The 16,645-nt window shown below is 39.2% G+C and overlaps 1 protein-coding gene across 8 annotated transcripts in view; it reads right to left on the bottom strand.

Annotated features, from left to right (window-relative positions):
* Positions 1-16,645, bottom strand: part of AMPH (amphiphysin) — a 123,419-nt gene that overhangs the window by 16,352 nt on the left and 90,422 nt on the right. For 2 of the 8 annotated variants that reach the window (XM_088053542.1, XM_088053540.1), the window contains exons 12-17: positions 12,357-12,464; positions 9,671-9,694; positions 8,333-8,356; positions 7,551-8,051; positions 5,676-5,708; positions 4,208-4,258 (exon numbers count right to left, since the gene is read on the bottom strand). In XM_088053542.1, coding sequence (XP_087909668.1) covers positions 4,208-4,258; positions 5,676-5,708; positions 7,551-8,051; positions 8,333-8,356; positions 9,671-9,694; positions 12,357-12,464 — 741 coding nt within the window. Of the gene's footprint in view, positions 1-2,048; positions 2,157-4,207; positions 4,259-5,675; positions 5,709-6,272; positions 8,052-8,332; positions 8,357-9,670; positions 9,695-12,356; positions 12,465-16,645 lie in introns of all 8 variants that reach the window. The other 6 variants (XM_088053554.1, XM_088053550.1, XM_088053535.1 and 3 more) reach the window with 5 other exon arrangements.

A 16,645-nucleotide genomic window follows, 5' to 3' on the forward strand; every position in this document is an offset into this window, starting at 1 on the left:
CATCTCCTCAGCAGCAAAATGGATCAACTGGAAAAGTCATGCCAGCCAGCAAACAAATGCATGGTACTGCAGACAGACTGTTTAATTAGTGTTTAAGAGATGCAATAGGCTTCAGAGAATTGCTTTGTTCTAGTGCAGGACAAAAATGCTTCCTTTTGGAAAAATGGGAACTTTAACATTTTTAAATTTTTTTTTTAAAATAAAACCACCTTTCTGGCTTCATTAGTATCTATTCTTCCACATTCTCTGCCATGCACTCATGAGAAGAGCTCCAGATAAATGACCAATTTCTCATTCCTTCTCTCTCCACCTTCCCTCCCACTTTCGTTATTCCAAACCATCCAATTTACATGAGGCATTTTGCTCAACAGTTTGACAAAACAATGTGCCTCAGATAGGTAATTTAATTTTTTGCCTTCCTATAGAGTTGACAATATGGCTGAAAAGATACAGAAGGGGAGATCCTGGTCTGCACAGACATGAAGCTTTCTTCATCGAGTTATGTTTAGTAGAAGGGGATGATCCTGAAATAATTTGCTCCAGTGTATACCATGGAACCAAGCAAAAGTGGATTAAAATATGAAACAAATACTCAAAGCTCATGCAAGGGTAATCAGAACTAAGCCTGAATGTAGTTCTGGGGAATATACTGTGACCACTTCCCTCCATAGGTCTAAAGCTGCTAGGCATCCTCAGAGAATGGGTAAGATTGGACAGAGGCAGGTATTATCTGCCCTTTCCCCCAAATTACAGCAGAACAACCCATCTAGCACTGCCCACCTTTCCTCACATGATAAATTATTTTCCCTCTGCTAGGAAAAGCTCAGTAGCTTGATATCTGATAATCAGATATCTATCCATGCTCCCTGCTGCCACATTTATAGGTGCATCTAGAGATACTTCCACTTTCTTCAGCTAATTTGCATCTACACTAGCTTAATATTGATATTTGTATGGCAGTGTACCAAGTGCTAACTGAAAACCACCTAATTTTATCATCATTTGGGTATCATCATCCCTGCTTAGCAGTGGAAGACACACAGGGTCTCCTCCAAGACCAAGAGCAGCTCAGCAAGCTTAAACCTTCTCTTCTAAGAACTTACTGCACCAAACTATTCTCAGTAGACAAAGAGCACAGCACAGCTATGTATCTTCCATCAGCTTCTGTGGCAGAGGAACTGACCCACAAAACAACCCCTTTTTTCCACCCAGTTTTTCAGTAGCAATCTTCATATTCTACCAGCAACTCATTAGAGCCTTTCAACATGTTATTGTCTTGAGGAAACCATGAAAGATGTCAGATGCAGTTTTCCTCCAGCGTTTCTTAGCCTGTAGGTATCACCCACCACCAAGACCTTCTGACAATAGTGTGTAGGAGAGGAATTTCAGTTGCATAAAAAGAATATGCACTGAAATACCTGTATAAAAAGGGAGACTAGACAACAGGAAAGCCCCCTGCCTACTGTCTTGGACCACCTCTTAATTTGCAGTGATACTGGATACCCTGGATACCCTTTGTTCTCCATGCAGAGCTGTATTTTCTTCTTCATTTCCTGAATGCTGACATGTAAAAATCTCCAAACTGGCATTCAGTGTTCTGCCTTTGGCTCACAACTGGCTTCTAAAACTGTGTGCCTTGTAGACCTATTACAATAACTTTTTCTGGAATTTTCATGGCTCTAGTAAGGACTACACATGATGTACATTTGATTAGTGCTTGAAATAAAATGAGAAAACTGCTAAAAACATCATTTAAAAACAGCATCAATTCTTTCCCCTTCTGAAGTTCATCTGGCATCAAACTACTTGTGAAACCACAACCACTCAGCCAAACTTCAGTTGAAGATGCCAAACATAAGAGGAATGACATTTCAGGGCTGAAAGGAGGACGTGATGGAGAGGCATGCTGTGATGCAGCCGGGCACTGGAGAAACTGACCATGGAGGATGAGAGTGGAAAGGATGGCTGAAATGCAGCAAGCACATTCACCATAACAAAAGGTGGCTCCGATGAGGCCAGGCAGGGGGCATGGAGGACAGATCACTCACCACAACCTGCTCTGCTGGCTCAGCAGGGACGGCCTCCTTTTCCACAACAGCAGCAGCAGGCGTTTCCTCAACCTTAGGTTCCCCAGGTGGAGTTTCTTCAGCCTCAGCCTTTTGTAATTGATTTTTAAGCAGATAGCGGAAAAATTGTTGAGAACAAAATGTTGGGGAGGAAGAGGGAGAAAGAGAACTGTGCCTAGCACAGTGTTGCTTCAGGCTCAGTCTTGCCAGGCTTTGTCCCCAATGAAAGACAGCATGTAAAGGGCATTTTCATCATCAATGTCCTCTATGTAAAATGAGCCAGTCCTACATGCCTCCCTCACAAGGAAAGGAAGCATAGCTTCCTGACTTACAGTGAGAGGTAATGGAAGTGGGGGGAAAGCACTCAGTTTGCTCAAAAATGCTCCAGAAACTGCTGGCAAGGCCAGAAATTGAAACTAGCACCCATGTGTACCAACCCTGGTCTTCAAACACACGAGTTTTAAAAACTACCTTCTCCTCCTCCCTGGCTCTGTCTGTTCTCAGACAATATAGTGCCTCCTCCATTGAGGGTAAGAAGCAATGAACAGAGGGTGAGACCCAAATAGATTTTATATGCACAATGACTGATTGAATTCTAGCAATCATCTCTGGTTTCTTATTAAAATGTATTTTCTCTTGAGCTCTTAAGCACCTACAAGGCATCCATTTATCAACCTACTATTGTGATTTCCACCCTTTCAAATTCTGCCCTCAGCTTGTTTGCCAACAAGAGGATCTATGAAATATCATCAGCCCTGCAGCACGTGCAGTCTTGTGGCAAAATAGCTCACAGCAAAGTGCAATCTCCAATGGAGACATTACTCTGCAAATACATGCACATAACAAGGGGAGAGCTCCAAGCTGTGCTCAGCATATTCAATTTATAAAGATGGCTGACTCAACCAGACAGAATGACCCCAATAGATTAATTTGCCACAAACAAATTTCTCATCATAATATGTAGCTCAAAAGCAACTGCTTTGCAATTGATAACAGATTGCTGGCTAGAATGTGATATCTCCTGTGATGAAGAGACAGCTTCTATGAAATTATTTAAGATGCTATGACCTTATCCTCCTGATATTTTTCAGGAAAAGAAACAACTCCACAATCTCTCAATTCTTTGCTCATATATTCCTTAAGCAGGCTGGTTTTTAACGAGGTACAGAGAAGTTTGTCTATGCAAGACCTTCAGGATCTGGCACAGCATTAAGGAACATTCACTCATTGTATATTATACCATACTGTGCAAAGTTTTCTCTGTGCAGTGTATAAATGACAGCTCTAGAGAATTTAATAAGAAGAAACAGGACTGAAATGAGAAACACAAAGTAGATTTTTCCCAGGTAAGATGACTAATGAGTTTCCTCAGGTGTAACGCCGGAAGATTCTTTCAGACTTAAAATCACAAGAAACATAAAGCAGATTGCATCAATGTGCTGCAAGTCACTTGTTGAAAAGCATACTTCAGGTGAGTCACCACATTGCAGCTACACATAAAAATACTCTCGAAATACTCAGTAACCATCATGAGCACAAACACCACATTAAATAACACTAAATATCACCTTGCTGCTGTTAAGTAACTATAGCACTTACCCAGCAATGCTGTTATTATCATCCTTGTTCCAGGCTAAGCAAAGACTGTAAGAGGAGCTAAGAAACTGCCCAGGGATCATCACTTCCAAAAAGATTGTGCCCTCATTAGAAGTAGACTGTGCCTACTATTAATGTGGTGATGAGCAGATAAAATTACAGCAATTTTTGAGATATGTTAACAGCCACCACGTACTATCACGTCCTTGCTGTACACTGGAGCATAGTTCTCATTCTAGTAATTTCTTAAATGCAATAAATGAACAAACTGTTTGACTACACCTTTACAAAATAAACATGCCTTACAATATTCTGTTTGTTTTTTCCTTCCGCTCTGTGCTATCCTTGTGAAAGATTGTTTCAGTGAGTATGGATTTACAACTACAATGATACCACCCACCAGCTCTTTCAAATGGAGAAATTACATAGGTGGTATGATTTAAAGGATGGAAAACCAAAAAAAAAGTGAAAATATTTTTTCACAAAGGAAAAATTGTATCCTTTTTGACAAGACATTTTAAAAAGAACCAAAAACCACCACTTACCAAAGGCTCTGCCACATTCTCATTTGATTGCACTGTAAATGCAGAGATATCCTAGATATAGAAATGAAAAACAACAATGTAAAAGTATTTGAGACAGAATATTTGCAGGTGTCCATCAAAGACCTGACGTTTTTAATGGTTTTCAGGTAAAGTCACTAAGTACATTCACATAGAATAAGATGGCAAATACAAGTTACCTAAAGATTATTTTTATATTTATTTAGATTATCTGGGTACTATTAATATTAAAACCATTATTTTTTTCTATTTTATATTCAATGTTTCTAAACCAAGATTTTTTCACCTCACTAAAGGTAGTGAATACATGTGATTCACACCCTTCATTGAATACATATGATTCACATGGACTTTGTTTAAGGTGCAATGCACTTCTAAATTGTGGAACTCTGAATTCTTTTTGCAGATTACACGTGGCTGTATCTGGAGAGTACACGAGGTCTAAGCTACTTTCTTCTTGATCATTGGCTTTTATTTGAATAGTAATTACAGTAATTATAAATATGAAATTTTATCTGCATTAAGAAAGTAGAAAATATTGATGCATTTTCCAACATCTCATTCAGAAACAATTAATTTGCAAAATATTGCTGGGCCGAATTATTTTCCTACCACAGAGGAGACAGAAAATACTTATTTTCTCCAGATGAACATTTTGCCTTAATTATTAGAGCCTTGTGCTTTGCCCCTTCCATCTGTATCCTTAACTAAAATGAATGTCCTGGAGCAGAATGGTTGATCATTGGAAAACTCATTTCCATCCTTGCGTCAGCTGGGCCTTTTTGGGTACTTTCAAAATTTGGTGTACAGGGTGTGCTGTGGTTGAGCCAGTCTCTAAGAGAATGCTGGAAAATAAAGAGGCCCCAGATTATCCACCTGAAATTTGGGATCTTGACACATCCCTGGAATCTGAAAGCATAAACATGGTGTCTTTAATGTGCTATATCTCTGTGATGCATACCACAGACTCACCATCAGCACCGCAGTGTATAAGAGTATTACAAATAATTTAGGTTATGCTTTGAGAGTAAAAAATATTTTAACTGAAAATAAAGATGAAGAAAAAGAACTCACTACATATTTAGACATAGAGTTATTGAAACCAGGTGAAACTGAAAATGTGCTTTACGGGACTTTGGGATTTTGAGAAAAATAATCCACAAAAGAGCACAATAAAAAAAACCAGACCAGCCATTTTATGAGGAAATAGCTGTCCCACTAAGGTAGACAGATTTTTTGCTATTAGACTCAGGCCAAGAGTCCTAAGGGCATTAGAATCTTTCTAGCAACATCTAAGAATTTCTGACACCAGACAAGGTCTGGATTTAAGACATTATGATGTTGCTATGCAGCTTGTCTGTAGAACAGATTTCCTGAATTTGTATAGCCAGTTCTAATGCCTTCCTAATAGCACAGAAAAACATTATCTCAAAACTTTTTTATTTCTTACCTGTGCAAATCCATTAAATGCTATGGTGGATGCCTAAGTAGAAGTGAAGATCAGAACAAATTACCATTTGTTTACTAAATCCGAACATGAGTCAAAACATTTTTATTTGCAAAATAAAAATGTAGGCCAGACATAAAAAAAAAGGAAAAAAAGAAAAAAAAAGAGAAAAAATAATAAAATGAAGGGTAAGGCAGCAAGAAATTTTACAACAGTGCTATTTGTTAACAAGACATCACAGGCTTAAAGAAAATGACAAAAAAGAAAAAGCAGAGAACCTTCAATAATTTAAAAAATAATAATTAAAAAAAGACCAGATGCATTTAAAGATCTACAGACAAAACACAAAAGCTGACAGACACAATGTGTCTTCACAGTTCAATGCTTCATTCACCATTTCAAAATGCATTTTTGTCAGCCTGCTTGAAGGGCTGAGGGCACCACACCAAGAAGAGTTGCATGGCAATTTTTCAAAAAAAGAATAGCATGGACTTAGGAAGGGCAGTAGGAAACACACAAATGGAATGTTTTTAAACAACAAGGTTATGCATGGCCTAAGGAACTCTTTGTCTAGACTAGGCTACACACTGGGGTAGGTACCTCTTCTTTATCAGCCTCAATTTCCTGGTACAACAATCCATATCTCCGGTTAGCAATTTCATCTTCAGATAAATCTGAGTTGTTGGTCTCATTGTCTTTAGGACTAGTTGAACTCTCGGTGCTAGCATTTCTGGAATTTCCCATTTGAAACAGAGACAAGGGTCTAGCTAGCTCCTTGCTCGGTCCAGGATTGCTAATGCCTGCCTGCTCTCCAGGCAAACCTTGTTTTACTGGTGTCTCCTGAATTACGTGCCTTGTGCTTCCACCTATTTCCCCCCAGCTGTTATCAGCAGCTCCCAGGTCTTCTGTAGACCATTTATTACTAATGCCTAACCAAACATTTTCCATGTTACCTTCCTCTGAGTTTTGCTGCTTGGGGAAAAAGGGCCAATTATCCAGTCCATTGGCTTGGCTATCTGACAGACTAGAAAAGCCCCAGGAATCATTAGTAACTGTTGGATCCCAGTTTGCCAGCCAGGGCTCTGTTTCCAAGGCTTCAGGAACATCACTACTAATCACTTCAGTGACTGCTGTTGCTGTCCTACCTGTCACTTGGCCATCTGCATTATCTAGGCAAGGATTATCACAGCTTGTGCCAGCAGCATCAGCTGCTGTGGGCAGAAATGCCCACTGTTTTTCATCAGCAGCGTGACCTGGAGTACCACTACTACCATTTGGGAGGTGGCTGATGCTGTTATCTTCAGTTCCTTTGCCAGATTCTTCTGCACTGAGTAATTCAGCATCACACAGATCACTTCCAGTATCTGAGGGGTACTTTCCTGTGTGGTCAGTTATCTCTAGGTCAACATGTGCCCTCATATTTATACACTCCATGGATGCATTCTGTCCAGTACCACTGTCAGTTTGGTCTAAGGCCTCCTCAAATGTATTTTTATGGTCCTCATCCCAGATACCAAGGACTCCCTGAGGTTCAGTGCTTTCTATAGTCTCAGAGTTGCATGTCATGATTTTGTCCCCATATTCCAGCCCTGTGCTTAGTGACTGTATTTCTCTATCTGTCTCCTCAATGAGATTGACCTGTTTGAATTCTTCTTCTGTAGAGTTTTCTAGGTTAGCACCACCAGTTCTCCCAGTATCCCCAGTATGATTATCTTCAAACTCATTTAAGTTTTCTACCTCTGTGCTGACTAAAATGTCAAGATCTGATTCTGCTAAACCCTTATGAAATTCTGCCTCACTGTTTCCTTTGGTTTCACAACCTTGCTCTTCCAGTTCCTCTGTACCTTCTACCTCCTTGTAGTTAGCTCCAGTCTCTACCTTTTCACTTGGCTTGACACCTGCCCACTCGTCTTCCTCAAGCTCTTCCTCTGCCTTTTGCACATCACATGGGAGGGGTTCATCCAACAAGCTATCAGTTCCCAGGATGGGTGTCTCAAAACTGGTTACGTTCTCTAAAGGCTGATTGGTCACCACATCTTCCCACACGACATTTTTGGCATCCAACTGGTCCTCCAGTGAAGTCCTCTGGTTTTCGCTTACAGAAGCTGACCCTGGTGCAGCATCCTCCTGCTCACCTACTGCAGGCCAAACACTAGCAGGCAGAGTACCTGTGGATTCACTTGAGGTTTGCTCTGCCCTGGGGAAAAGCAAAGAACTGCCTGCAGTAATTTCCTGGCTGATACTGGGTGTGCTAACATCTAGGCCCCAGTTGAGTGAACCTAGATCAGTTTGAGATCTGTTAGTATCTTCTGATGACCCACTGTTTGGGGTTTCCTCCATGATCAGGTTACACAGGGAAAGACTTTTTGAAGAATCAGGCTTTAAGCAGACAGAAAAGCAAAGAAAAAACACAAGATGAAAAAGATAAAGGCGGACTTGATGAGAAAACACAAAATTTATATTTTACAAGAGCAATTTTAATCTAAAGAATGAAGTGACTAAGTTAAGCAATTTAAGGAAAAGCTATGTGATTTGCAACATCTGCAGGCAATAATGCAAAAGAGCAGCACTGATACACAAAACCAGAGAACTATGTGTTACACCACAGTGATTAAAGGAGTCTCTAGAGTGGTTACAATTTTGGGGGGAGGTTTGCTTACCGGCTGCACCAATTCGCTGCTTGTCTGTACAGAATGAAGTCATACACATAAAACACAGAAAAGAAGAACATGATGTACTTTGATACAGCAGCAGTTCATTAATTAGCAGTTCTCTAACCAGCTGCAGTTACCAAATCAAGGTGGGGAAGGAGTGGCGGGTCCTTTACTGCCACTCCACCCAAGACTAATTCCAGGCCTGTGAATTTCAAACCTCTGAATTACATTATAAAAAATGTTCTTCATGTATGTTGAATATTGATCACCTCTTGCTTTCCCATGTGAATCACTGACATTCTTATTTCAAATGTTTAGCTATGAAGTACACTGGCATTTTTAAAAAATAGAGCAAGATGAAAATATAATACAGAATACATACATAACATTAAAAAGCTATAAATAAAACCGTGCAAAAAGAAGACATTGATAAAGCTATCTAATTTAAGTTTAGAGCAATACACTTTCAACATTTCTGGGTTATTTTATGTGGTCTAGATATTTGCAGCCTTGAAATTTTGGCTAGCCTACATACATGCCTTTTTTTATCAAGCTTTATTTAACCTCAGTATTAGGAGATAAGCATTTAACATACATCACATGAGGAATGTGCTTGCAAAACTGTGCTGTGAGCCTGAATACATGACAAGCATTCACAGATTTCTGTACTGGCTGGTGCTACAAAAGGTCAAATATGAACATATCAGGTTCCATATCAAGTCAGCCCAGCTAACTCCATTACATACAGTTAAAAGAAAGCTCACAAAAATGGGTTGTTTTCTTCCTGCAAATAATTTTATCTGATTTGGCTCCAGGAGGAAGAAGGAAGGATTCATACAGTTTCCTACAGTAGCAGTTTCTTTTGTGAGTAACTCCAGTTCACTGTACTGCCCACAAGGACAAGCTAAATTCTGTCTTTACTCCTAATTTTGAGAAAATGGTTGTCCATTAATGGACACCTTCAGGTATTTAAAACAAGTGACATATCCATTATTACCTTCTAATAGCTGTACTTTGGGCATATTAAAAGAAACACACTTAGACATGTAGTGATTGTGAATCTTCTAGCCTATATATATCATATATAAATAATATATATGATATATAGCCTATATATATCATATATAAATAACCTATATCATTTAGGTTTTGTAGGCTAAGCAACAGAGATTATTTTTTGTTGTTGTTAGTTTTAAAAGATACCCAGTGGATTAATATACTTGAAAGAGCTTTTCAAGGTCTGTGAATTCTTTATCTCAGGTTTTGGTAAAAGAATTGGAAATCTGAGTTTAAGTTTTTACAAAACCATAGGCACAGAAATACTATTATGTATGTCAGGCTTACCGTCCATAGATCCCATGGCAATGTCTGAAAAAAGTAGTGGAAAAAAGAGCTTGTCAGAAAAATACCATTCCTGTACTGTATGTCCAACATTCTACACAACAATGACCATTAAATAAGAAGAGAGAACTTACTTACACGCTTGCTTATAGTATATTACATATACTATATAGTATGGTATATGCACATTTTATATGTTAGCACGTGTGTGTATTTGTGTATGTATATGCATAATACTTTTGGTTATAAAGGATGAGCAGTATGCAATGCATTGTGGTATTTCCCACTTCAAAGTAGTTGTTGCTTTCCAGAAAACTCACATTGCTGTGTGCATGATTAATGGTCAGATTCTGAGCTGGTCACTGAGTGACTTTCAACAGGTATACAAGACTCTGCAAGGTGTCAGCTTTAAAGAGCTTACAATGCTGGGGTTTTCTAGCCAGTTAAAAATGATGCAGCTGTCCAGTGAGAATAAATGGGCTTCCTCACAACACTGACACTAGAAAGGAAAATGGCATACTATTTGGGAAAGGAAATAAGAAAGCTGACCAATATTTTCTTTTTCTTGTCCAATCTATTAAGAAATGCCAGTGACCTCTCAACAGAAGAGCTATGCAGACAAATGAAAGAAAAGCAGCAGACTTCACGGCAAATATTTGTAGCCCACCACATGAGATGGAACTGCTGGTTCGTATCAAAAGAGAAGAAAATCAGACAGGTTTAGAAAGGTCCCTTCTGGCACAGCCACAGAAACAGAAAACCAATTGAGGAAGGACAAACCAGGGCTCCCATACTGTAGTTGGATAACCCTGGCAGAGCACTGGAGGGAGCTAATTAATTAAATTAACAATAGACAAGTCATGCCAGGCCTTCCAAGGCATCATGCACAGATGACTACTCCTGTCTTCACATCACTACTTCAGCTGTTTGCTAAATGGAAAATATCCACGACTGAGACAAAAACTATACACATATGGAAATACCACTTAAGGCTCTCTTCTTATTCTTCCTGCAAGCACAGGGCTCTGCAGCCACAGGTTTCATTCTCTCTATACTGCCATAGTAATGAACCTGTCAACTCCAGTGAGACCAAGACCCAGACTGCAGGGCTGTCTTCCCTTCTAAAATCAGTGTTCTGTCTCATCTACATGCTCTTGTAGATGCAGACCATTCATTTTCATATGCCTTTGTTCTGCAGAAAGGTGAAAGGAATGAGTAAAGGTGTTCAGTGAATGCTTCCTATGCCCCTAGATGAAAAGTTACGATGTACTTTTCTACACAGAATTATATTCTGGATTTCATGGTATAGCTGAATATAAAATAGTTGTTTTTTACTACAGTAATAATTTTTTCTACAATCTGTACAATATGATGCCAGAACAAATGAGTTCTGTCATAAAAGTATATTTTGTTTAATGATCCCACTGTTCTAATCAGCACAATAACAAAACAAGCTGAAAGAGTAGTTAGCAAAGTCACACTTAGCATTTTCTGCCACTGCTGAATGCTACGGAATTATTTGCCTTCCCCTTCCTTTTCTCTGTTTAGAGGGAGAAAAAATGCAACAAGTAAAATGCACAAAGCTTTTGCTAGAATGGAATACTTCTCGTAGCAAATCTCAATGAGAAAATTCAGCTAACGTTCAGAGTGCTGACAGTGCATCATTTTTCTGACAGCACATATCCTGTCAGAGATCACTACAGATCTCATTACATAACTAGGCCTTCACACTGAATAAGAAATTAATTAACTGAGGAAGAGATCAGCAGAGAATCAGGACCATCTCAGCCTTAAAGCTTCTTGTCTTCTCACTCCTTTCCCAGTGCTTCATTTCTGAATAGCTGGTTAGTCTTCCTATGTCTCACAGAACAAGCCAGATTAATGACAGGTCTTGCTATCAGTGTATTGACATTGCCTCTTTGTGTACAAGACGTGCTGGCCAGAAGATCTTCCCTACTTTGCTACCTGCCCTCTTGGCAGTGAGGGTGAATTCTGGATTTTAAAATAGCATATCCTGTAGGTTAAGACAATGAATATCAACAACTTGACACATTAGTGTTTTCTTTTTTTAAAAAAAAATTAATATTTTCTTTTTTATACTGCTGTGATAAACTACCATTGCAAATATTACTATTGAATGTAGACTTTCAATAACACAACATTCTACAAGAAAAAACCCCATTCCATACTCTAATTTTCCTTGAGGTTAGGACTAAAGTAGATTAATAGCAAAACCACTCAGATCATACCACTGCTTGGTACATCCATCACAGTAAAGCAACCGCATGCTGACTCCATGAGACCTAGGCATCCCCTAAGGCATCTTTCCAGATATGAAGAATCAAAGTCAGGTCAGAAAAGTTGTCAGAAAAGCAAGCACTGGAGAATAATAATGTTTACACTAAGAGTTATCCTAAAGATGGAAAATAGCAGGATGCTAAAGTCAAGGCCAAGGTACCAGCAACAATTCTCATCAGCAGACATCTCATTTTATCACCTAACAATTTCCTCTCCTTCCAGTACATCATCAAGTACAGGGTTACTGAGGGAGAAGATAAAAGGCTGACTTGTGCTTCTCAGGAAGATAAACTTTCTCAGACACTTCTAATTAACACATGGGACAAACCTTTTCTACCAAACACAGTACATTGCATTCATATGCTTTGCCTATGTCAGGGCAAAGAGATACCTGAGACATGGGTGAATGACTAACTCCTGTTGATACAGCTTCTGGCTTGAAGGGGTCGAAGTCCAAATCCAGTAACGATTCCTCTTTCTTAGCTTCAGGTACTTCATTCTGTTAGAAGAGAAATATAGCTCTTGAAAAACTTATCTTTTAAAAGCTGCCCTGGGCAGTAAAATAATAAAATGATCAAGAAAGAAAACAAACCACCCCATATATTTACTAGCTGTGGTGCACAACAGAAGGTGGAGGAGCTTTGAAGATTTTCCAGAGCTTTAGTGTAAGTTTTACTTTTATGAGATTCACTCTTACGATGTCTTTGGTTTCTCTGTAGTAGAGCTTTGCCTTTTCAGGCTAAACAGTGACAGCCCTCCCAAAAAAGTGTTGAGTGTACACCTCCTGATGGTGAAGGCCCTTTTAAAGTTCTTTGAGACAGACATCAAAGTTAAGAACTACATAAACGCACCCAATATCCATACCTTCTAGTAAGTGAATCTCTCCCCAAACACAAACGTTAGTAAAAAGCCAATACAGAAGGATCTAAGCGCATTTGAATTAAGTTTTAATTCTGAACATGTATACCAATTTATAATTAATGTTGTCTTGAGCTCTAAACTTTAGGAAACATCTAAAGTTAAAGATAGTTAGGCACTGGAACAGGCTGCCCAGAGAAGCCATGGATGCTCCATCCCTAAAAGTGTTCAAAGCCAGGTTGGACAGGGCTTTGAGCAACCTGGTCTAGTGAGAGCTGTCCCTGTCCATGGCATGGTGGGGGTGGAACTAGGTGATCTTTAAGGTCTCTTTCAACCAAAACCATTTTATGATTCTATGATATGCTCTTATTTAACTGGATCACATAGTAGAGCCTTTTTGGTTTGCAATTAATAAATTAACCAAGGCCTCTGAGGTCACTAGAAGAATATACACACACACTATATATATATATATATATATATATATATATATATATATATGTTTAATGGGGCTACAGGTCTTTTCTGCTGTAAAATAACCTCAAAAAACAATTAGTGTGCTTCAACGTAATATACTAATTAGTGTGAAACCGTAGCTGAGATTTAATTATCATTAATTGTAAATATTCTAAGCAAGCGTCTTGGTCTTGCTAACAAGGCTAGTACTGCCTACTGCTAGTTGTTCAGTTAAATAGTGGGAGAAGCTTGTACAACAGGGCAAGTCTAACACAATATGGCAGATATAAACCCAGAAAATCTAGGAGATAATGATGATGACAATGATAGGACATTTAAGAGTATAAACATTCCTAATTAGTGTTACTATTAAAGAGTAAATAGATGTTCAAATTTAGGTAATTAATAATTCCATTATGCCACGAAACACCTTAACACTCTCTGTCACCTGCAAACATGGTCAAAAGAGCTTCTCAGCTCACATGTTAGGAATGACAGAGTGACCTAGAACTCCTCAGTCTGTAAGAATGTGCTAGGGATGATGTGAGAAGGGTCTCTACCAGCAGGCACAGGGGTTTGGCTGTTCCCTGGTTCCTCCAAACCAGGAAGGCAGTTGGCAGCAAAGTTTATGGGGTCAAATGTAAAATAAAGAAGTGGTGCTGCTCCCTGTGACACAGGGTCCAGCTGGGGACCTCCTTGGCTTCAGGTAGTCTGAATGTGAAAAATGTACACATGCTGAAAGACTGAATAAACTTGTGGCAAAGTAGTCTGTTGAGGCTCACTAAATAGGTAGAAATCATGCTGAGGAAGCCCCAGAACAGAGAATGACTGGAGGCTGAGAGACTGTAGTAGAAGGGGGTATCAAGAGTACCAACTTGGCTTGCCTTGATTTATCTTCTTTCTTTGCCCTTCTGCATCACTGGTGATGACAGATAACTGGTCTGATACACTGAAGCCTGTGTTATAGTATTAAACTTTAGCTAAAAAACACACTGCTCCCACTAGTAACCAACATCACGTTAATTCTCTCATGCCTTCCATCAAGTGTATTTAGACTCCATCACATATGCTCTTGAGGCACTAATACCCATATGGTCATACAACTTGATGAAACAACAGCATTTGCTGGCATATAATCAGAATTGCATGGAGACATAAAAGTTAATTATCTTTCACTGAGGTTTGAGAGTGAAGTTGCTCCCTTTGAGGACTGAATCAAACGAACAGGAGTCTTACTTAGGCCATGAGAGATGACAGCTAAGGTATTGGAAGTGACAGGGTACTGATCACTGATAGCAAAGGTTATCATGTACCCACGACCCTCAGACCAAAACGAAGTGAACACTCAACTTTAGTAACAAAGGCACTAATAAACATACAGAGTACTTAAGATACCACATTACAGGGAGATGCAGGAGAAACATGAACCTCAAAAAATCCCTCAACAAGGGGCAAAGCTGTGACAGGAAGGTTTGCCGAATATCCCATATTTATTCCACCACAGCATGATGAAGCATGAATAAATTAAACATTTGAAAGAGGCAGCTGTAGCAGAAGCAAGGCTATACCTCTCAGAGGTATGTACAAGGAATGAAGAAGGCACAAAAAACCTTCAAGGACTACCAGAACTGTTATCCTCTCTCTGTACACAGTTTGTACAAGCCTTAAAATAGCCTTAGCCATTATAGACCATCCACTTTAGAACTGTCAGGCACACTCAAACACATTATGTATCTGTAGGGGGCATATAAAGGCCTACAACGTCCAAGCTAGTAATTGGACACTAGGGAGACATGTGATGTGAAGAAAAGGAGAAATAAATCAAGGAACATGCATTCTGAATGATCTTTTCACCTGGTCACCCAGATATTTCATCTTTTCACCTCTTTCTTTTACAAGGCAGTAATTAAATCCATTTTTGATGATGAATAACCAGGATGTGTGAGACACTTTGCTGAACCAACATCTTCAACTAATCAACTTTCAGCATCTTGAACTAATGCAGTGAATGCATAAATACTGCTTGGCAAAGAAGGAGGGAACAACAACAATTACCAGATATTTGTGTTTCAGGAAACAAAAGTGTTTGGCCTGTTTGTAATCACCCCCAAAACACTGTATCAAAGCAGCAAAGCTCTACTCATCAGTTTGTTGGTTTTGTGCCTTTGCATGAGCAGTGGTGGTCCCTTGGGAAGTCCTGCACCATTGGCAGGCTCTGCAGGCTTAATAGCTGCTCAACAAGGGCTTTGGGAGTATAGGAGAAGCCATAAACACCATGTGAAATAAGCCCATATTTCCTGTGGATTTCATGCTATATAATTTTTTTAACTGGTTCACATACACAAGGTTACAAAACCTATACATCACATTTGGGTATGTCTGTATGTAGTCAGAGATCTCAGACACAGTAAGTAGGGTGCTTCAGTGATGGGAGTGGAGGGAGAAGTGCAGATGATTGATGAGAAGGTGGTCATGGAATAGTTTAGGATATTCCCTGGTCATTGACTGTGGAGGAGGGAAGGACATAAATCACTCAGTAAAGGGAGATCCATTTTTCTTGAGAGACAAGGAAAAGAGTTCACTTCTCAGAAGCATTCCCACTTTTATTATGCCATTCCATTTCTATGCCACTTTCACATAGAAAGGTTATAAGGATTCTGGAAGCATAACTTATGCTAATTTAAAGCTTTGTTCTGGTGTCATCTCCTAATGGAAAAGGAAAGCAGTTCCATTTCTGCTTCCCTGGATGGCCTGACATATACATGTTAGCTGGAAACGGTATTTAATGCAGGGGGCCATGTCTAGCACAAGTTACACCAACTCTTTCCAGTGATTTCAAGGCTCACGCTCCTAAAGTAATTAATTCCTACGAAATCAGGGTACAGTGATGCAAGACACCCGCCATGTCCCTTCAGAGTGGCTGCCAGCAGCTGCATTCTGGGAGTAGCCTTTAATTCTTTAGTTGCATGGAGACTTAACTAAAAGTAAGTCTTTTCCGAATAGACCCCTCTATACAGCAATGCATGCTTCTCCCTACCACAAGAAAACAAAGCATCACATGTTCAAATGGTATAAAATACATTTTTCATTGCCTTTGTTCTCCTGTGTTGTCAAATTAATTACAATAAAACCAATGATTCAGATGAAAAGAGAAATTCCTAAATATTCTGCGTAAGCTTCAGATCTACATATTTCTCCCCAGTCTATCAGATGCAGGCTTTCAGAGCTACAATTACCATGAAAGAAAGGGTCCATTATCAAAAAAAGTGGCAATCACTGTAAGTATGTAAAAGCTGAATAGCTGAATACAAATTTTATGGCCTTATTTTGCACAATTCTGGCTTTTCTGTTTATTATACACAACTT

Source organism: Pseudopodoces humilis, chromosome 1, assembly GCF_049639895.1.
Source record: "Pseudopodoces humilis isolate 2021_Gansu_Grassland_sample_001 chromosome 1, ASM4963989v1, whole genome shotgun sequence".
Taxonomy (NCBI): domain Eukaryota; kingdom Metazoa; phylum Chordata; class Aves; order Passeriformes; family Paridae; genus Pseudopodoces; species Pseudopodoces humilis.